The following is a 22,535-nucleotide window of genomic DNA, read 5'->3' as shown; positions in this document are numbered from 1 at the left end:
AATTTGCTTAAATGTGGTGGTCAACTTGACTAGTGTTAACTCCAAAAGTTAATCAGTTGTAGATGTACATCCAGTGATTACACTCTAAGGGTTTTATTAAAATCTATTCAGTGATTCATAAGATATTTTGCAAACAAACAGACAGACAAACAAACACATTGACATTGGCAAAAATACTATCACCTTTGTCTTTAGCAGTTGGGGATAACAAATCTGCACATTTTCGGCTATCGTCCTTTCTGCTAATGTTGTGACTCTGCAGAAAATAATTGCAGATGTTCAATGCCACAAACGTGGCAACTCACCCAGCAGGAAAAACCACCAACCAATCAGAATGGCCAACTTAAGTAGTGGTTCTTTGCGGGCATGTCTGTTTTTTGCTCACCACCACATATGTTTCCACATGTATGGACTGAGATAAAAAAGATGGATGAAAAGACGGATATTTCCCGCCTTCATGGCCCAGCTGCACCCACCCCAATAGGCATCTTTGCGTGTCACCATCATAGTGCTGTTGTATTTTTAGATGCTGAAGCTGTTTCTCAATTTTGTTGCGGCCTTGGCCACACATTTGTAAATCATATTCCAACGCTGCAATTATCATTAGCACTGATGGATTTAGCATGCTTACATCCATTAGCTTCCCTAATTACACTGTCGAGAGATCTACTGTCGTCAACAATCAAATTAATGAATTTAGACGTTTAGACTCTATTATTGCATCCCCTCTGCTTCTGCACAATAATCCTTTATTCAAAAATATGAGCACACAGTGACAGAGGGAGAGTTCTGCCCCTGAGGGGGGATCCTTTCTGCTCAGCACAGAGTGGGCTCACACTGCTTAGAAATCAAGAAAGGGTAAGCTAAGGGTGTGGGGGTAAGAACAATCAGGGGAAATAAAACTGACCACAAAAGCTCCTACTGTTAGCAGACTGCTTTAACAGCCCATGCCCACCTCTCATGAAAGACCTATTACACTCTGACCTTTGGGTATGCTGAACTGTGCTCAGCTGATCTGCTTTCTGTTGATTATAAAAGCTAAAACGCCAACAGGGCCAAGGCCAAGTTGTACATTTTTTTATTCATCTCCCTTAGAGTCACTTTCTTCCCTAATTAAAACTGTAAAGTGTGACAAAAAGGCAATCATAACAAAATCTGAATAATATGTCAGTCGAGCAAACTGAAGATTTAGGACCTATCTATACCACTCCAAATGTGTTTTTCAGAAGATAGCTTTTCTGCTTTGTTTGTAACTCCGTTTTTGGTGGTGTTTGTGTGTGTGTGTGTGTGTGTGGGGGNTTACAAATATGGAGCTTATGACAAATTATGCCATATCAGCTAATTTTTGCAAATGCAGAAACAGATTTCATTCCTGCATCTGTCTTGCTTTACCCTTAACTTGTCAGGATTTAAACTTTCATTATTACTTTGATATTATTAAATGAAACTAGCATTTGTTTAAGGAACGCATATAGCCTGCCACCAAAGTTCTTGTTTATATATATATATATATATATATATATATATATATATATGATATGTGTATGTATGTATAAGGGTATTATATACAGTATGCTCGGTGTTTCTTGAGCCATATAAATACAGATTTGGTGATGACAGTCCTCAATTTCCACTAAGTTATCATACAAAACCCCCAGTAAATTTCATGAATGACTGAAGAAGTTAAATACACTTTTTGGTTCAGTGCATCCTGAAGTTGACTTTTGCTCAAAAAGGACAATGTTCACTTCATTTAGCAGTAAAGAAGGTGTTTTTGCTGAGCTCAGAAAATGTTTGAAGAACAAAATGAGGGTAAAACTAAAAAAAAGATTACTGAGACAGCAAATGACAGATTTAAAAAAAAAAACACAATAAAAAAGGATCAGATTTCCAGTAAAGTATAGCATGTTTTGTTTTTAAATGTGCTATACTATATGAGTTTTTACCATATTTAAAAGTTTTGAGTGACCTAAATGTCAGTTTCTGTCACACATTGTGAAGCTGGTTAAAACACTGCTTACATCAAAAATAAAAATTAGCATTTAGAACTTTTTTCCTCCGTGCTAACTGCAACTCAAAGTAAAATTGTTTTGAATTTAACAAATTCAGCATCTGTACATCCTAATGTGCAGATCTGAATATTCAGCCAGTTAATGTTTGCTTTTGCAAATGAAATGACTTGCCTTGTGGCTAACTTTCAAAGAAACTTCTCATTCAGTAAAAAAATGTAGGAATGCCCTTATTTTATACATATTCTGACTGAGAGCTGTATAATAGATCAATTATACAACCTCTCCTCAAAATATTTTGACACATTATAGCTTAAAACTCTGTGACGCAATTAACAAAGGATCCCAAAAATAGAATGCAGGAAATTGGTCTAAAATTCAAGAATGAAAAGGAAGATATGTTTTGTCAGACAGAGAGGGAAAGAACGAGATTTCCTCCAGCCCATATCTGAGGGTCATTACTGGAGGGAATAGCTCCCATTTGTCCCACCTTGACATTTAAGAGAATCTCTGATTACACAAGAGAGAGGGGGTGGGGGCAGAGGTGAGTGAACAGAGAATCCTCCACGTGGGTTCGTGGCACAGCTCGAATGATACACCACTGTTCCAACAATGAGAAGTCAAGGGTAAAAATAACAGGGCGCTGGGAGAGAGGGCTGATGTGACACAGCAGGGATGACTTTGACATGTGTCCTCTTAACACACAACCACTGTCTGAGGCGCCATCCACACTGGAACAGCATTTTGTTTTACAAAATCGTTTTTACGTTTCAGCTTTGCGTCCACACAGAAATGGAAATTTAGGAGGACCAGAAAGGAATTTTTTGAAAACAGGTTCCAATTAAGAAAATCTTGAAAGAAGAAACAACAGGAAGCAAGAATGGATGAAGACAAGTTGAAAGAGGGTTTTTTGCATTTGCATTTTTTGCATTCTTGCATTATTGTGTAAACATCCAAAACACAACCTTTTGAAGATAATGATGCCATATAATCACACCTCTAGCTTAACTCACAACCCCAAGCATCACAGACATAACATTAATGACAGATTACATGCTTGTGTTTGTGCTGGCAGTTGCTCAACAATAGAAAAACCTTTATATACAGTATTACTTTAATGAACAAACTAGCAAATACTTTGTCTTGAATACAGCAGATTAAAAATCTCAATATTGTTACACCAAATTCTGCCTTCTCCGGGTCGGGGAAGATGTCCTGCCCCAAGTTTAAGTATCTCGGGGTCTTGTTCACAAATGAGGGAAAAATGGAGCGGGAGATCGACAGGCGGATTGGTGCAACGTCTGCAGTGAAGCGGGCGCTGTACCGATCTGTCGTGGTGAAGAGAGAGCTGAGTCAAAAGGCGAAGCTCTCAATTTACCGGTCGATCTACGCTCCTACCCTCATCTATGGTCATGAGCTTTGTGTAGTGACCGAAAGAACAAGATCGCGAATACAAGCGGCTGAAATTAGTTTCCTCTGCAGGGTGTCTGGGCTCTCCCTTAGAGATAGGGTGAGAAGCTCGGTCATCCGGGAGGGACTCAGAGTAGAGCCGCTGCTCCTCCACGTGGAGAGGAGCCAGTTGAGGTGGCTCGGGCATCTGGTGAGGATGCCTCCTGGACGCCTCCCTGGTGAGGTGTCCCGGGCACGTCCCACCGGGAGGAGGCCCCGGGGAAGACCCAGGACATGCTGGAGGGACTATGTTTCTCGGCTGGCCTGGGAACGCCTTGGGATTCCCCCAGCGGAGCTGGCCCAAGTGGCTGGGGAGAGGGAAGTCTGGGTCTCCCTGCTTAGGCTGCTACCCCCGCGACCCGACCCCGAATAAGAGGAAGAAGATGGATGGATGGATGTTACACCAAATAATCTAGACTAAAGGTTTTTTATTACTTTACTGAACTGTCAACAATACTAAAGCAAACATTGTCAAAACTAATCTGCAAACAGTTTTGAAAACGGTTCTTACGTTGATGAGGATATTTTTTAAAAATAACAAATGAAAAGACAGTTTTGGAAAAACAGCATTTTCGTTTGGACAAGGCAATATTCTTTGTCTCTGCTTCCACCCTGTAACACATCAGTGACACAAATAGAAGACAACACTGCTGGGAGGGAGTAATGGCTGGATCATTGCAATATGCAACTGAGTCGAGCCCCTGATCAAAAGAATCCACAAACAACATCCCACTTATTTCTGGTATGCCATAAAAGAGGGGCGCTTGCTAGATGATAAACTATTAGTGGATCTTCTGTACTATAATCCAAGATGTACATTATTGAGGCCATATTTTGAATCATGTAACAAGAGAACATGCAGAAATACAGTGAACCATTTTGTCTAATTGACCCACTGAACTTAACATCAGACTAAAATTAGCCCCATGAATGCTTCATGACTTTACATTCTATGACCTGACTAGGAGAAAAACAACAATATGCATCCTCCCTAAGCTGCGCTCAAAGAGCCTATTAGTTGTCTCTTTCTGATGCTGTGGGTCGCTAGCAGCGCTCCCTGTTGAGTATTAAACTGTGCATGTACAGAGCGTGCAACACAGAAGCCAAGAGGAACTGACGAGGATAGTGGAGGAGAAAGAAAAAGAGGTGCTGGGGGGAGTTGCAATAAAGGTCAGACTGAGGTAAAGGGTGCTGTTCAAAACTCTCCACAATGGGCAGGAAGAGAGGAAGATCGTAGTACGGTAGTAGTGGGGGGTGTTAAAGGAAACTGCAGAGCAAGATAGAAAAGGAATGAACGCAGAACAGTTGATGGAGGGGGTGAGAAAACACTTTCATAACCAGTTAAAAAAAACTGAGAAGTAGCTAGCAAACAGATGCTGTGCTAAAAGGTTCAGCACCATGAAGCGACACTCTCGCTCGCTAGGATTCTTCTGCAAGGCTCTGCGAATGCTGGGATGCTTTAGGGCAGTTGTACTAATAACCGCACTGGGAATTATTCAATTAAATACCCCATCCGTCCCCCCTGGTGTTCTCCCTCCTCTTCCTTTTTCTCTGACCTCCCTGAAGCCTGTAAAAGAGTTGGCAGAGGGGGATGGGGAGGGTCAAGGAGCAGATTTGGCTTGGATGCGTCATGACCCGGTCATCTGGCTGGGCGCAAAGCCTGGAGGACTGTGATCACGCGCTGTGGGAGTGCTAAGGACGACTGGGATTATTCCGCCAAGTGTACGCGTAAACATAAGACCATCCACTACTCATCTTTATCCACACAGAAAATTTAGGACAAGAAAACGTTATTTCTAGATATTAACAGGAAGAGGAAATAGGAAGATGATGGTTGAAATAAGCAAAGGATGTTTCTATAAAAAGAGGATATTTACAAGCACAAGCAGGTTAGCTATTGTTACAATTTGCTAGTTTCCTTTGAATAAAAATCAGATCAAGAATGTAGTGTTTACTTTGTAGCTGCGATGCTCCCTCTGTGCATATGAGCACATATTTTCCTGTGATGCAGCACTTTAAAAGCCAACGAAGCTTTGCTGTATAGGCTTCTTGCCAGGCGGTACAACTCATCCCCTGGTGTTGGGTAGAGAGGGCAAATTCTTGGCTTTACAGAGCTGATTTTAGGTGCTGCTAGTCAGCTGCCCACTGCCAGCATTTGAAGGGCAATGTGACACTTCCACTTGCTGGCCTGACACTCAAACATCTCTGCCTTATCGGAGGTTGTCTGCCTGAGTAAAGAGGCCCTCTTGTCATTTATCCAGTGCATGCAGGGGTCATTCTGGAAAGGCTGGACCACTGCCAGAAAAGCAAGCTACTAATAATACTTTCAGCACTAACCCGGCAGAGATAATGCCAGGAAAGATTGCTGTTAGTCTGTCCTCTTTCACATTTACTGCCATCTAATAGAAGAAACAAGTGGTGAGAAGAAAATGCAATAGAAGGACCACAACTAATGTTGGCAATTTAGCAAGGAGAGATCAAGCAAAGAGCAAACAAAGAGAGGGATTGTGAGTGGCTCTAACTTAATCAGTGAGCAGCTGGGTATCACTCCATCAATCACTGTCTGCTTCTAGCCCTGGTTGAATCATGCAGGGCTAAGTGGCGGAGAAACACCAGCCGACCTACAGTGCACAAACAAACACAGCAACCAAAAATGACCCCAGGGATCTGTGGCCCAGACAGGAGGGTGTTCAGCTTCCTACTTCCTACCTATCGTCCTTCTTACCCACTGCAAACAAACTTTGCTTCAACCAGATTTCCTCTGGGAACTTACTTGATTGTTTGAATAAAGAACCCTGTAGTTGCTGAGCCCCCTCTACCCTCCTCCCTATTGCCAACCTTGTAAGCACCAGGGTGTTAGGGCAGCAAACAACCCGTGTACGACTGTGGCCACATCAATCACAATCATAGGCTCTTTTCAAGGTAAGACCATGGAATGAAACAAGTCTGACAAGTCTGAACGCATGGTATTAAAGCATCCAGAGCTCCTTCATCATTTCAACTGAAGTGTTTTTTCTCTTTCCGTTCTCTTCTGGGACAGGTGGATAAGTAAGACATAGAGAACTCCTGTTTCCAAGTGATCCAAGTATTACATTTGATCTGCTACCCATATATCCTAAGCTCTCTTTTTATTGTTTTTCTTTCACCCTGGCTTTTACCTGTTACTATTTTATGTGAATTTGTTGTTTAAAGAAAAAAAAATTACAGGAAAACCTTTGTTAATTATATTAAAACACCAGAACAAGGGGGAGACAGTACTCACTGCCAATTGTTTGAAAACAGAACAGCTCATTAAATATACCCTTGGTATTCAGTGCCATTTCATTGGTATTGGAAGCAAAATAAGCAGGATTCTGTTTTTCATTGTCAATACATGTGGGTCCAGATATAGCGCTAAGATTACCAAATGTTGTCCTGGAAACATGAGTCGACCCATATTCCTGCAATCTGTTTTGGATAAAAGTAAAAGAGGATACGGTTGACATGTCTAAGCTGTGTGGGCTGCAGCTCTATTCCAGAAAAAAAGCATCCATATAGGGAAGCTTGCATTGGTTTGAGCCTGGAAGGAAACAGAAGGAACACCATCTATGTGCCAAAAACAGCTTAGGGACACTCGTCTCTGGCAAACACAAGTTGCTCACTCCTACACTGAGATGAAAACTGAAACAGGCAGACATGTGAGACTGCAGTGCTTTTCTGCCACCACAGATACAAAACTGAGGCTTGAAATCCGGTGAGTTATTTATCAGTAAGAACTGTTCTCCCCTTCTCCTCCTCTTTCTCCCTCAGTCCTCCTTTTTTCCACACCTCTGCTGTGAATTGAACTTGCATCCCGCTGTGAGGTAGAGTGGCTCGCCTCCCAGTTGTGGTCAGGTTGTGCATGAATCAAAGTGGTGACAAAGCAGCGGGGAGGATGGCAGATGCCACGGCCAGAAAGCTTTTCAATCAGGCTGCCCTTCCAAGCCGTGGCCAAGGTGAAACACTCCACAGGCAGATGAAAAAAGAAGACCCTCAAAAGACTCACAGTCTCACACATACACATACTTCAAGCAAACGCACATGTCCATAGACCTATTTTCGTCCTGCTCATTAGCCAGGGTATAACCCCTCTATGGCTAAAAGAGATGAAGAATAGAAAAGAGTAATGAGAGTGAAGGGAAACAGCTTCATTGTGAAACACCTCTGTCTGCTGTCAGGTCTGTCCTGCCCTTGACTTAATTAACTAGGTGAAGAATTTAAAGTACATCAGACTTGCAGCTCTTTATCTATTTGCTTTAAAGGGGTAATCTGCTCATTTTTAAAAGAACTCTTATTACTCTGCAAATTTATGTTTTCTGAGCATAGGCTGTGTAACTGTAGAAGTCCCGATGCTGCTGAATGTATCAGTTTGTTGGAGTTAAGTAACGTTTGACTTACTAGACGGGCTGATCAGGTGGACTGATACATTCAGCAGCCTCAGCGCCAACGACATGATATACGGGGTCTATGCTCAGCACATATACATTCGCATTGTAGACTCAGTTGAGAAAAGAGCAACAAACCAAACAAACAGTGTCACGCAAAAGTAAAGAAGTTTAATATCAGCTAATAACAGCTAATGTAGAATTCTTTCACCCCACAAAAACATTTTCAAGAAGACTTGTTTTAAAGGCTTGAGGAGAATAAATTACAGATGCTCATTGGCTAGCCAGCTACAGTGGCTCAGTGGTCACTGCTGTGGTCTTGTATTTCTGAGGTTGCAGGTTTGAGCCCAGCTTGCAGCAGGAAGGGCATTTGGCGTAAAAACAATTGCCAAATTGTTCGTGTGGCAACCTCTGAAGAAGGAAGCAGCTAAAAAAACTTACATTTACCGTTTGGGTAGCCATTATCCTAACCTTGACAAAGACTTCTGCACTTTTCTCTGTACCCTGTGCTCTATGAGTGATGTCATGGCTCATAAAGTACTAACTACTGATAACTATTTCATGAAAGGTTACTTTAAAAGGACCACACAATCCCTTTAAATGCCTCACCTGCATCATTATGCAACCACAACAGTGTATTGCAAATAGATTTTTAAAATGCACAATTCTCATCATTTTACCATTCTCACAAAATAAGGCTGGGTATAATTGTCATGAAGTGCAAACAAGTTACATTCAAAGTGGATTGCTCTTTCAGAAGCAGCTGACAAGCTTTTTTCAAGGGGCGCAGCTTCAGTGTAATTTAAAGCATAATTTGATTTCCACTGCTATGAGCCATGGGAGTCAATTGTCGTCAAAACCACCTGGTACACAGTTTCTGCTGTTTCTGAGTTAAAAGAAGCAGCGCCACCCTACATGCTAGAGTTTGCTTTTAATCTTTTTTGTGCCTCCACTTTAAACCCCACTAGTCTGGATGTGTCAATGATGTGTACTTTAAGATAAATCAGAATTAATGTCAATTTTACAAACCATAAACGTACAACACATGTCAATCACTTCTCCTCTTTAAAAACTGCCACCTCTATTGATTTGTTAATAAAGAGTAGTCATTATTGGCTCAGATGGACGGTTATGAAGTAGATTTTTCCATCTCAAAACAAATTCAGTCATTAATATATCATAGTGGTTTATGCAAGCATTTTTATTTATAAAAAACATATGTAAATATTTGTTTAATGCAAAAATTATGGTCATGTAAAGGTTTATAAACCAGCAAATATTGAATTTGGATACATGGCGGAGCGGGACTTAAAAACTATACTGCAGCCAGCCACTAGACGTGCCCTATGTAGCTTTAACTTTCTGGTTCTAGTCCTATGTCTAGGTATAATGTCAATGATTAAAATATTGTACTAACATGTTCAGAAATGGAGATTGATCAGCATTATGTGTGTGACTGATTTAATGAGATACAATCTGATAGAAGTGAAAATGCAGCTGTTACCAGTCATTGTGTTCATGGCAGCCATATAGAATTTTTACTGGTGGGGTGTGTCGATCTGTGTGTTTGTGTGGGGGATACCTCAGATTTTTCAAGTTGGAATTCTGACTTTGGGAGTATTCCAGTTCATTTTTCCAACTTGGAAAGTGAAAATTCCACCTTACCAAGTACAAATAAATTGCAGCATATCTTTTCTAAAGCCCTTTCTGTTCTCTACTGTCACTTCCTGGAAACAGGTGGCACTTTTTTTGTTAGGTGCTAAGCCTTCATGAGAAAAATGAGTGGCATAATATAAGGCAGTTTTAGAAGCAGGGTAGGTTAATACTCTACTCCCCTTTCCCAAGCTCCTCTCAAGAGACTAAGCCTGATCACAAAATGACAGGATGTCTGTTGGATGAGGTATACAGTGGAGAATGCTAACTTCCCGACATGCCCAGCCGCTCTACAAGGGACAACTCAGTGGGGAAATGAAGCTGAGGAATGACATGTGGGGAGAACTATTTTTAAAAAGAGGGAAAGAGTACTTTTCCAAGCTTTGTTACCTAAACGCAGGGAGGTCTTTTAGACGTTTGAAGAGTGGTGAGTCTGAAGATTTTCACGGACTTTCCGATCAAATAACATTCCTTAAATAGCTCTGCTGCCTAGTACCATCTCGTCTGAGCTCCCCTCCATCTATGGCTCACACTGTCACACTAAAATTTCTGTGAACTCCAGAAAGACAGAGTAACATCCAGTCAGATAGAAAAAGTAAAGACACGAGGAAGGGTTGAGAACTGTTTGTGAGCTCTTCTCTGCTGCTCCTCCAAAACAAACAGTGCAGCTCTTGCCTGACCAACTGGCTGACTACGAGGAATTTCACTGTGCTGAACAGTTTCTGGTCCGGTCAGCAAATCCCACGCTATCAAAGATTCATACTGTTGTCAGGCATGCAGCAGATCTGAACAGAAGTGGTGAAGAGAGCAGCCTGCAGGTCAGGATGAGAATGTTAAAGAAAGTTCAAAATCTCCAACTTTACAAAAACTGAAGAGAAAAAGTTTACTCAGACAACAAGATGTCTTGTAGGCCTTTTGCTTGTCCACTGGTAAAGCCTGCCACCAAATCCAAAAGGGCAACATTGCTTCTGCCCATGCCTGTGTTTGTTTGTCTATTAACAAAATATCTTGTGAACTGTGGAACAGATTTTACTGAAACCGAAAAAGTAATCATTGGATGGACATCTACAACTGATTCACATTTGGAGTCAGACTAATTTAAGGTAAGATAATTAACCTCATCCAACTCATAAATTGAGAGCTTTCTCAGTTGTGAAAGCTACTCGGATGAGAAGCAAAATATCTTCAGCTACAAAATAAAAGTCCAGTTGTTTCTGTTTTGAACCTTTTTTTGGATCCAAGGAATGTTACGTCTTTAATTTGGAATCAAATCCAGTGAAACCTCTATTCTTTCCTCAAGTGCAGCCAGATGAGTCTGACAGGCCTTATCAGACCCTCGGGGAGAAGACGATGGATGCATGAACAAGGAGCAGACCGAAAGCATATCTATTTACTTTTTTTTACTTCAGCTGAGCGTGCTCATTCCACTGTTTTTCAGAGCAAATTGACTTCAAATATTTGCCTCGATGCGGGCTGTGTCTTTTTCTCAAACTTCATTAGCTGTGAGAGGAGGCGAGGGCGGCCCCCCTGAAACTCTACTCTGTGAAAGTCTACAGCGGTGCGTGAAAGGTAAACACGTTGTGCATTCAGAATCGCAAGGCTCACTTAGTCCCCTTATCTCCGTGATAAAGTGTTTTTCCTCCTCCCCGCTCTCAGGATACAGGCCCCTGCACTTCCCCAAACAAAGCCACCAAGGGGAGCGCACATGTGCAACAGCACCGCAGCAGCCAGGCTCCGCACGGCGAGGACTGTTTTTCTTTTTACGAGCACCACTTTGAGTGCTTCTTGTTTGGTTTGCTGATAAGAGCCATGTTGGAAGAACATGTGGTGCATGTGTGTTCCATTTGCCCACTAATTAGATTGCAAAGGCAGTGCACTGAAGCATGCATTGTAAGCCCCACTACCCCCCACCACCTCTACCCACGCTGCCAGTCCATCAGATAAGGAAGACATTCTGGCTCTCCTCAGTTTCCATTATATAAGGACTGATTTGGTGAGCAGGGCTAAGGCAGGGAGTCTGATGGGGGCCAACACAAATCACACCCAATTGCAGGTACATACAGTAACTGTCTATTCCAGAGGTTTTAATGATTTATGACATGCATGTGATTAGTTTGATAAGGTACAGTATAATTTGAAACTAGAAGCACATGGAGATTGCAAACCTCCTCCAAGGCCACAGTGTAATTAAAAAATAGTCCGATCTGGGTTGTGATCTGGATCACCTCCAAAGTTTGATCAATTGTTTCTTGTTGACAACCTCAACATTTCCTGAAAATGTCATCAAAATCTGTGCATTAATTTTTAAAAATACTTGTGAACAGACAAAAAAACAAACCAACACAGCCAAAAACATAACCTCTGTGGTGGAGGTTAACAAGAGAAATTAGCATTTTTTTGTAGAAATACAGTGTTCATGCTGAGTGCTGAACAACTCTATTACATGTTGTTGAAGCAGCTCAAACAAAATTGCTAAAGTTAAAACAATGAGAAGAACTAAATTAGAAAAACATCAACTCAAATCTTAAATTAGCAAAACCCAAGCTAAAATTAGCAAAACAATAGCTAAAAGCAAAATGAAGCAAAACTGCTAAAAGCTAGGTGTATCAAGACCATAGCTAAAAGCTAAAATTAGCAAAATTGTAGCTGGAACTAAATGTATCAAAATTGTAATTTAAAGCTAAAAATAGCAAAACAATAGAGTTGAATAGCTGAAATGAGCATAAAAAGTCAAAAACAGAGCAGGTATGCTGACGTACATTTTAGAGAATAATGGTTTTGGCAGGATTGAAAAGATCTCAGTGTAGTTCCATGGGTATTTTTTTGCAAATAAGGTTAATTAAAATACTATAGAAGGTACAAATACCAAAATTCATAACACAATATCCCCGATCAAGTGAAACTTTTCATATTTGAATGGTTAAAACAACACAAAGTATGTGAAAGTAGTTTAATTTCAAAAAATGTACAGAAGAAATTATAAATAGAAAAACAATAGGATGAATGCCGACTCAGCATTTAAACAATTAAGGAGGAAAAAGGAAAATGGATTTCAGCCCATGCCTTGTCTTTTCAGTCTTAAACCACACAAAGAGGAATACATCATGAAGTGGAACTAAAATCCCATGAAAAAAGCCTCCATTGGCAGCATTAAAAATGAAACTGCTCACGGGGTTAAAAATAGGAAAAATTGAAGTAGGTCATGATGACCCCACTTTTGGGTGCAACCTCTGTGTGGCCCACATGAATCAGATTTATGTTTCACGGCTGTTTGCCTGGGTCTTTTGTATCCTGGAAACAAGCAAATTACAATCTTCTGATCGCAGTGGTGATATGAAGGTCCCTCTAAATTTAAGTTTTGTGAATTCAAGCACTGTATGAAGAGCTTTTCAGATCCAATAATGGATACTAATAAAACATGTAAAAATGCTGCACAGGGTATTGTACTGGATAGAAGATGGGTTTTAAAAATCAAATACAATAAAACTATAATACTTCTGGTTTGGTCTCGTTGACTGATTTGACTTCCAGTATTTGTTAAAAGAAAAAGTTTAGAAGTTTCTAGTTTATTTATTGTATTTTTTTAAAAAAAGGTTTTTACTGCCCTGTCCACTGATGCAGCTCTGACAAAGGCTGGCATCCTTATCTCTTTGATAAGAATGTGTGATTATTATAAAAGCTTTCTCTCATTATCTTAAGGCAGACATAATTTGCTCCAACTGGACGTCTTTCTTTCTTTTTTTTAAGACGTTCAGCTTCTTATCCAAGCAGCTTTCTCAGTTCAAATTAAAAATGGTGGAGTTCTACGCTTTTAAACTGTATTGAGTTGCTTTTTTTTTGTTTGTTAGCTGAACTCCTGTGCAAATCACTCTTCGTCCCCCCTCTTCTGAGTAGTCATTAGGATCTTTGTTCCACAGGAGAGATGTTTTAGGCTACCAGGACTCACATCCAGCTCTAGGATAAGAGACAATTTGAGAACAGTAAAGTTTATATTTTGGACTGAGAAGATAGATGGTTGGAGGGAGGATGAAGGAAGCCCTATTTGCTAAACAGGAAAGACCAACATTAAACAACTGTAGAATTTGAATTTTTCAACTTCTCATTCTTAAAGAGCAGTTTTGAATCTAATCCCCAGTCAGTTTCCCACACAGGGTTGTGGCTATAATCTATTTTTGATGTGCTGCAAAGCAGACATGAACAATACTGTATCAGTTAAAAAATGTGTAAAATCAATTATTGTTTTCTGTTAATAACATCCTCCAAAAATCAAAACTCTAAAAATTGGACCATTTATGGCACGTACCATGTGACACCTTCTGCAATGAAAGCCATTGTTTGGGAGAACAATTAAAAAGAAAACTATGTTAACAAGAACCACACTATATGCAAGTTGGGTAAATGTTTCCACTCGGGTGAAAAGTAAAACTGCTGGTCGTTGTTACCACTTATCAAGGCAGTGTCTCATTGGGTTGCCTATAGTTGGTAAACAGCATTTGTGAGGGAGTCGCCAGATTGTATCAAAACATTTTTAGAATGGTATCATGTGGGTAGAGGTGTGCACCAAATTAATGTGTACAACTTAAAATCCAGTTTTCATCCAGTCACAAACATACTGGCAGCGCGAAGCATAGCCACATGGCTTATTGGTCACTTGGTCGTAAACACTCAGAATTCAGTGAGACTGCAACTGTAAAATTCACCTATTTTCTTGCAATGTTGAGTCACCAGCTACTCTCCAACAGACACAACCCAGTGAGATACTACCTTACGTTGCATCCTTTGGAGCCATAATAGGACCTGACTGTCCTATGTCGAAGATAACAACCTAAGATAGCGTTCATGTGATGCACTGACATCCATTCACAGAATTTTATGTCACTTCCCCAAATCAAGTTTGAATGAAAACAGTTTTATACTGCAGTGTAGAGTAACATTTTGTTTCTGTTATGTATGAGAGCTTCCATTTTCAGGATTTTGTTTGATTATAGTGTAAATACACTATAATTCAAAAACACAGCCTTCTGAATCGAATCAAACTGTGACATGTTTAAAAATTCCCACTCCTATTCACACCAACCTTTCCTATATGGACTAGCCCAACAAAATCTCTAATGACCCACAGGGAAGAGAGAAGGGAGAGTGAGTTGTATGTGAGTTCAGTTTGCAAACAAAATGGAGCTACTCCCTATTATTTAAAAGTTAAAACTCTGCAGTTTTATGATTAAAAACAGAGTCGCAAAATGTCTTAAAAAACAAACAAACAAGAAAATCAGTCCTGTCACTAAAAAAAAAACTCTCAGAACTTAACAGCTGGGGCTTCCTGTCTCCTTTATTGTTTCGGCAGCAACAATAACTTCCTACCCGATATACACAACAGGAACCCACAAACATGAGGGAAGGTCACTCACAAACAAATACACAAATATATTCCCTCTAATTTTTATACAGAAATAAGTTCACAAAGTGCAGATCACTGTTGGTGCCAATTTGAAAATTAAAAGTCAAGCATTCTTTAAAAAGAACGACCCTCACCTACTACCACACCAAATTTTAGTTTAATATCTGTAAAATTCACTGAAGTGTAGCCATTTATTTGTAGACTAAGGCCAATTATCTGTGGTGGCAAAACTGAATTTGGTTGATTCCAAAAACTAATCATCCAATGAATACCTTCAGAGGTTTTTATTTAAATCCATAAAATTGTTTGTTAAATATTTTGTTAACAGACAAATAAAGTTGACTCCAACAGCTAATGCTAAAGTTTTAAACAAAGATGTTACACAATGTGTTATTCTTAAAATAAGTGTTGGAGACAATGCTTGGCTTCTACCACACCAAATTTGAGCTCAATATCTGTAACACTGGCTAACTTATAGTCATCTTTGTGTTTTCGAAAAACATTTTGCTGTGGTGGTCATTTTGAAATGAACTGACTCCAAACGTTAAGTGAGTTAAGTTGCAGATGCACATTCATTGATTACTTTTTGAAAGTTTAATTAAAATCTGTTCAGTGATTCATGAGATATGTTGCAAACAAACATACACAGTTCACTCTTATGGTTAAAATGGGAATAAAATGGGAATAAAATGGGGATCAGTTTCTGCTACTACCACAACAAATTTTAGCTCAACATTTGTCAAATTGACTGAGTTATATACAGTTTTGTGTTTTCTATAATCATTTTGGTGTGGCTCCATCTTGAATTGAGTTGACTCCAAAAATTAATCAATTTAAGATGTACATCCAGTGATTAAGTTTTTAAAGTTTTATTAAAACTGATTCAGTAATAAATGAGATATGTTGTAATGGTAGAGGCCAACAACTGCAGATATAGGGAAAATGTGCCTTTCACCTTTGGCATGAGAACTCAAAGTCTGCCCTCTTTTCAAACTGAAAACAAATGCACTTCCTGATCTCATCAGAAACTAAATTCTTCTTACAGCATGTGTTCAAGATGTTCATTCCTGACTAATTTGATTAACACAAGCATTGTTCCAGGGCCCCCTCCTCCTGTCCCTTCCTTGCCTTCCACACTACAAATACTTCAGGATATTGAATGTATTTATGGTCCCACTGGTGCTGAAACTGGAACCCAAAGAAGTGTCAAAGAGCATCCAGCTGCTAAAAGACAGCAGTGTTCAGTCAGCCATAAATCTCTGATGGTAATAAAGAAAGGTTAAAGCGGGATTTAAATCCAAGGTTTAAAGAAAAGCGGCTGCAAGAGTATACGGGGACCATTCAAGGAGCATAAAAGAAGCGTAGGGTCCCAATTCTGGGTGGAGCGGGGGGATACAGTAACAGGATCCAGCCAAGTTCTGTTCTCTCCTGAGCCCTGCAGCGTAAACAAACAGCTGAGACGGAACAGGGCCGAGGCACCGCCACAAAAAAGAATCCACACACAATCACACACAGAGACACAAAAAGACAGGCAATCAGAGCGAGGCGGTCTGCCCAGGCAAAGCTCACCTCGGGGCAGCTCCACTGACTCAGCCTCATCACATTACTGCCTACCTCAGATTTCATCGGCTCAAACGACCATCTGACAACAGGCTGGCTGCTCTGCCTTTTGCTGGATGCAACAGCTCGTGGCTCACAAGTCAAACGAGGATCAGTTACTGACTATCACTGAGAAGGATGTCGTTAAAGGGTTTTTGACCAGCTTTTGAATGGGTTTCTGTCGAAAAAGAAAAAAGAAGGCACCGCTATTTGCTTCAAGCTTTTTAATAAATTAGGGCTGGCTTAATTACAACCCCAATTCTGCACAATTTAGGATGTTATGTAAAATGTAAATAAAATCTCATAAACCTATATTTTATTCACAATGAAACATATGTTTAAACCAAACAATTGTACAATTATTTTCAGAAAAAATTAGATAAAACTTGAATTTGATGACAACAACACATCTTAAAAAAGGTTGGTACAGTGGCAACAAAAGGGTATAAACAGAAGTGGTACAAATAAGACACAGGTGGAGGAGTATTTTGCAACTTATTATGTTAACTGGCAGCAGGTCAGTAAGAGGATGGTTAAAAAAAAACATATAAGAGAGGCTGAGTCTCTCAGAAGTAAAGATGGGCAGAGGTTCACCAGTCTGCAAAAACTTTTTCTCTAAAAATAGTCGAACAAGTTTTCTCAACAGATGACTTTGATTATCCCATCATCTACAGTTCATAATATTACCAATAGATTTCAGGAATCTGGAGAAACCTCTGAGCTCAAAGAAGAAGACTGAAAGTCATTATTAGATGCCAGTGATCTTTGGGTCCTCGGGCAGAACTGCATTAAACACAAGTCTGGTTCTGTTACAGACTCAGGAACACTTCCACAAATCAGTGTCTGTAAACACAGTTCACTGTACCATCCACAAATGCTGCTTAAAGCTCTATCAGGCAAAGCAGCAGCTATTTATGAACACCATCCAGAAACACTGCTGTCTTTTCTGGACCAAAGCTCATCTAAAAAGGATTGAGGCAAAATGGAAAACTCTTCTGTGGTCAGACAAATTGAAATTTATTTTGGAAACCACATTATCCATACTAAAGAGTAGAGGGACCCTCCAGCCTGTTATCAGCACACATTACAACAACCTGCCTCTCTGATGGTATAGGGGTGCATTAGAGCTTCAGGCATGGGCAGCTATCTCCTGAATCACAGGACAGGTTTTAATGAAACGTTCAGAAAATCATCAATGGATGTACAGCTACAAATGACCAATGTTTAAAGACATCCTAGTTCAAAATTTGGTGCGGTGGTTGTTAAGATGAATTAACAACATTTTCTGATTTACAAAACTTGATTATAAAGGCAACAACTCTGTCCCTTCTCAGCATAAGATGATTTAAGTTTAAAACTCTAGTATAAAAGAGGAGGGTGATCAATTTTACTTTAAAGAATTCCAGGCCTTTATTTATAAGTAATGAGTTTCACGTGGGAGCATGGCTAAATTAAATGTTTTCTTTTTTCAATATAAATGCACTTTATAAGCAGTTTCACTGTTTGAAACAACCGTTGTTTCAAACTTGGACGTTTTAATGTTAAAGTAGATGAATATAATATCCAAAAGGAAATCATTTTTAAAACTATAGCTCAACAATACAAAACCACAAAAATTTATAATATTTTTTAAAAAACACCCCAAATACATATTGGAAATTTAAGATGTGCAAAGCTGAACAAAGAGCAAAAGTGGATAAGGTGGAGCTGAAAGCATTATTATGTTGCATTTAAATAATGCTGGTGGGTGACACTTCAACTTGTAAGAAATATATTCATTACTAAGCTGTGTTTGTAGGACCTAACCTAATCATCAAATCAACAGATTAGACATGTTTGTAGACTGATTACTTTCTGATTGCAGCATCTTAGTGGTACGGTTTGATGTGAGATGAGAAGTGCAATTGACAGAAGAGACACTACAACATTTAAACAGCTGAGAGAGATACCAGATTGACAGAAAAGATTGAATACAGCTTCTTATCAATTTTCTTCACAGAGCGCCTGTTGTTATCATTAAGCTTAAACTCAGTGACAAGAGTTGCTTAATGTGTGTTAGCATTTGTAGTTTATTACCACAGCAGATTTTAGCTCGACATCTGTAAAGTTCACTGAGTTAGAGCCATTTTACTGTTGGCTAAGGTTGACTGGCTGTGGCGGCCATATTTGGTCCTGCAGGTAAATGACTTGTACAGCACATTTTATATAAATTTTATTCCTAAACAATTTGAAACTCTTGTGTGAAGATTGTAATATTTCCTGGACCCAGCGGTACAAGATGCTGAGGACGCCTCTGCGGATTATTAAGATGTTGTTTTCCTGAGAGTAGATCTGTGGCCCTCAAAGTCTTTTGCAAAGCCTTCTGCAAAAACATGCACATTTATTCAATATTATATCTCTGTGACTTATCACCCATATATAAAAATAAAGGACATTTCCAAAACCAAACAGCAGGGACCCAGGGCAGGATAAAAAAAGAGTGTGGGCCTTTGGACATACTTTTGGGGCACTATAGACAATATTTTTTTTAAACCATACAAATTACAACCATGAATATGTTTACATTAACTTGAAGGTTACTAGTCACACAAAGTAGAGCCAATCTGAGCTTCAGTATAATATCTAAAGTGAAAAGCACAGAAAAATTATAGACCTACCATGTAAGATTATGAGGGACTGTTGTATCAGTTTTTTCTTTTTCTTTTTTTTTTAAATTTGCGATTGCTGCACAAAAGACAAGTAGATCTGAACCGTTTCTGTGTTCCGTTTCTTCACATGGTTTTCAGCAAAATTAGTCATTTGTTTTGTTCACATTTAGAGTGAATCCACATATCAGAATTTATTTAAATATATCTGGAAAACTACCATTGTAAACTCTTTCTAACGTCACCAGTTGACATAGTTCAGGAAAACCTGTTCTTAGGTTTGATTTCATACTTTGCAGTGCTTACTTTTAAACTGTCATGGCAATGAAAAAGAAAAAAATATCAAAATACAGTATATGAGCAGGTACTGAGGCAACACTGGAACAATTTTTAATAAAGCCGGATGAATAGTTTATGTTAATGTCTCCAGATTACACAGAGCGAAGGAAGTTGCAAGATTTCAAAAATCTAAAAATTGAGACAAATAGTGCAGCTCCACTACCTGAATTTATAAAAGTAATAGGTTTTCTGAAATAATTTACATCTATGAAGGCATTTTGCTGCACGGACCTCAAGAAAAAGGTGAAATACAGAATAATGACTGAAAATGACACTGCATCAGTCTTCTACAAAGCAAAAGAATATTTACAAACCATTATGGCTCAGAATTAGTCATGTAGTGAAGCTAGAAGGACTGTATTGACTTTAAAACTAAAAAGATCTGAAGCAAACTTTACCAAGTCCCACCAGAAACCATTAAGCAGCTGTTAATCAACGTAGACTCTGACAAATCTAAACTCTTTCCAGTGATGTGGTCTTGCAGCCCATTGGAAAAGAAAAACGCTTTGCAAAACATCCTCTCAATAAAAACAGCAATACTTTTTTGGGGCCCTCTAAACCTTGGGGCCCTGGTTTGATACCCCGGTAAGCTCTTTGGAAAGTCTGTCCTTGAGGGACCCAGACATTCCTTCATCTGTTTCACACAGCTCAGGTCCGCTTTCGGCCGCCAGATGGCGCAGTTTCATGCGCAATGTGGAGGAGGATAAAGGAGGAAAAAGTCTCTCTGTCACACACACACAAACACACATAAATGGGACATACTTTTATAAAGTCATGAATGAGCAGAAATCTAAAGAGGTTTAAATTTAAAACACATCTGATTGTTTCCAATTATCTGACTCTGATCTACTTTATACTCTGTATCCGGACTTTTAATTTGCAATCATTCAAACAATCGAGTTTGAAGACTTCCATTCGCTGTTTTTCTTTTCATTCAGAAGCAGAAAGCAGAGACACCCTACTTGCACTCCCGGTCCTCCAGGTCAAAATGCGGGTTGAAGTTGATGAGGATCCGCTGGTGCGCCCCCGGAGCAGAGATCACCCAGGAGCACCTCTGAGAGGAGGGGTACGACAGGGGGTATCCGGGCGATGTGAGGTAGCTGGCGGTGGAGATTCGGATGTTTCCTCCACATTTATCTGCAGGAGGAGGCGCAAAAGGCAGGTTTTGAAGGGGAAACAAATGATATCTGGCAGATGTAACGTTTGAATTAAAAAAGCATAAATGGTGAAAAAAAACAAGTCATCTAAAAGCTTTTTGTTGTCTGGATCAAGTCTTGGGAAACAACTGTTGTTAAGTAACGTGTGGCTGTTGTTTTAACTTGTTTTGTTGGGAATATTACAGTTTAATTAGAAAAAAACACTTTCCAAGCTGGCCGCAAACTGCACGAAACTCACTCAAATTAAACATGAAACGTAATAATAAAAAAGAAATGTAGGCAAATAATTTATTATGATCAAACGCATTTCTTCATTTTGATTTTATGAAAGGGGTTAGTCATTAAAATCACCAGAAAGCAGCATTTTCTTTTCCGTCATAAAAAACGAAGCGCTGTTTTTAGTGAAAAGTCTGGAGGAAAAGTAGTTTGTCAGCAGCTTGTGGCGTAAAACCTTCACCCAAAGAATGCGTTTGGTTATTAAAAACTATTACTCTTTAAAGAGTAAAAATAACATTCTTGAAACATTTATTTTAAAAATCCGCGCTTTGGAAAAAATAAATCGGGATAAATTAAAACAGATAAAGGCACCCAATTAATGATGACGAGCAGCTTATTTATAACTGTATTCTTTTTTATCAGTTACATAAACTTCCGTTCCTAAAGAAAAGTAAATAAACTCGTTTAAACAACTGAAAGTTTCACAAAACCTTAGGTTGAGTCAGCAAAAAGCAACATAATGAGGGATTTTTTATTTTATTTTTCCTAATACTTATCCTTAATAAAAGTTGAATATTACAAAATAGGGAACTAAGAAGTAGTTGGGAAGTCAATCATTAAAAAGAACAAGTATTATATAAGAGTGGTTTGCTTTAGGCGTTTCCAGAGCGAGTAGGTAAAGCCAGAGTTTACCCAAAGATCAACGGAGATCAGAGAGGCTAATCTTTCCAAAAACATACTGGGATTAGTGGCTTATTGGCTGAGCAAATAAAAGCTTAATTTACAGATATATCAGATGTCACACGTACCGTTTTTGAAAGCCTCGACCACCAGGAGGAATCCCATGAAGAGGACAAAAACTAATCCACAATGCATTCTTGTTTTGTCTCCCCAAAAAGGTAAAATTACGCGTTAAAAATCAAGTTCCAAATAAAACTCCTCCAATTTTTTTACTTGGTTAATATTTGTCCTCCCAGTTCAGTAAAGTAAAACAGAAGTCTGTGTTTTGCCAAAGTGGATGAGAGTGCGGGCTCAGGGCTCAGGGCTCAGGGCTCAGGTCTCGGGCATCCTGTCACTCAGCTCCTGCGCCCTCTCTCCGGCTCGCCTCTCTCCGGCGCCGGCTGTGCCATATCCTCCCCAAAGAAAGATACTCCACCACCGTGCGTCGCGTTAGTCCTTGAGCTGCTGTCCGGGCTGGATGTAATCCTTGGCTGAAACAAACAAACAAAAATAAATAAAGAAAAGAAAGAAAAACTAACAGCTGAGCAGTGAACTTAAGAAGGCACTTTTCTCTGAGATGTGTCCGCTCTGCTTCCTAAGACTCAGAGGGAGAACTTCGACTTGATTCTTGCCAAAACTCTTGAGTCGTTTAATGAAAGCAGAGTCGCACACTGAGCCGCTGAGCAACAGCAGTCTGTTAAGTGACATGCCTCTCTCTCTTTCTCTCTCTCTCAGTTGTTTTCCGCCGTCACAAACTCTTCCCCTCCCTCCCACTTTCCTATCTTACAAATGAAAAAGGGAACACAGACAAGTGATGGAAGATAGTGACTCAACAAGACCTCCGGTCTGAGCTGCAGCCACATGATGGAAAACATGTTATTAAGTGAAAACAAACCAGGACTTGGCTCGTTTCCTTATAAAGCCCAGATAAAGATACCCCCCCCCCC

At 39.5% G+C, this 22,535-nt stretch overlaps 1 protein-coding gene across 2 annotated transcripts in view; it reads right to left on the bottom strand.

The window, feature by feature from the left end:
• The window catches only part of nrp1a (neuropilin 1a), a 75,431-nt gene that overhangs the window by 51,921 nt on the left and 975 nt on the right, over positions 1-22,535 (bottom strand). For both annotated transcript variants that reach the window (XM_017431894.3, XM_017431895.3), the window contains exons 2-3: positions 21,678-22,079; positions 20,458-20,632 (exon numbers count right to left, since the gene is read on the bottom strand). In XM_017431894.3, the coding sequence (XP_017287383.1) occupies positions 20,458-20,632; positions 21,678-21,744 (242 nt within the window). In that variant the 5' untranslated portion in view covers positions 21,745-22,079. The remainder of the gene's footprint in view (positions 1-20,457; positions 20,633-21,677; positions 22,080-22,535) is intronic.

The sequence above is a fragment of the Kryptolebias marmoratus genome, linkage group LG21 (assembly GCF_001649575.2).
Source record: "Kryptolebias marmoratus isolate JLee-2015 linkage group LG21, ASM164957v2, whole genome shotgun sequence".
NCBI lineage: Eukaryota > Metazoa > Chordata > Actinopteri > Cyprinodontiformes > Rivulidae > Kryptolebias > Kryptolebias marmoratus.
The sequence above is the reverse complement of the archived record's forward strand: the minus strand, read 5'-3'. Positions and strand labels throughout refer to the sequence as shown.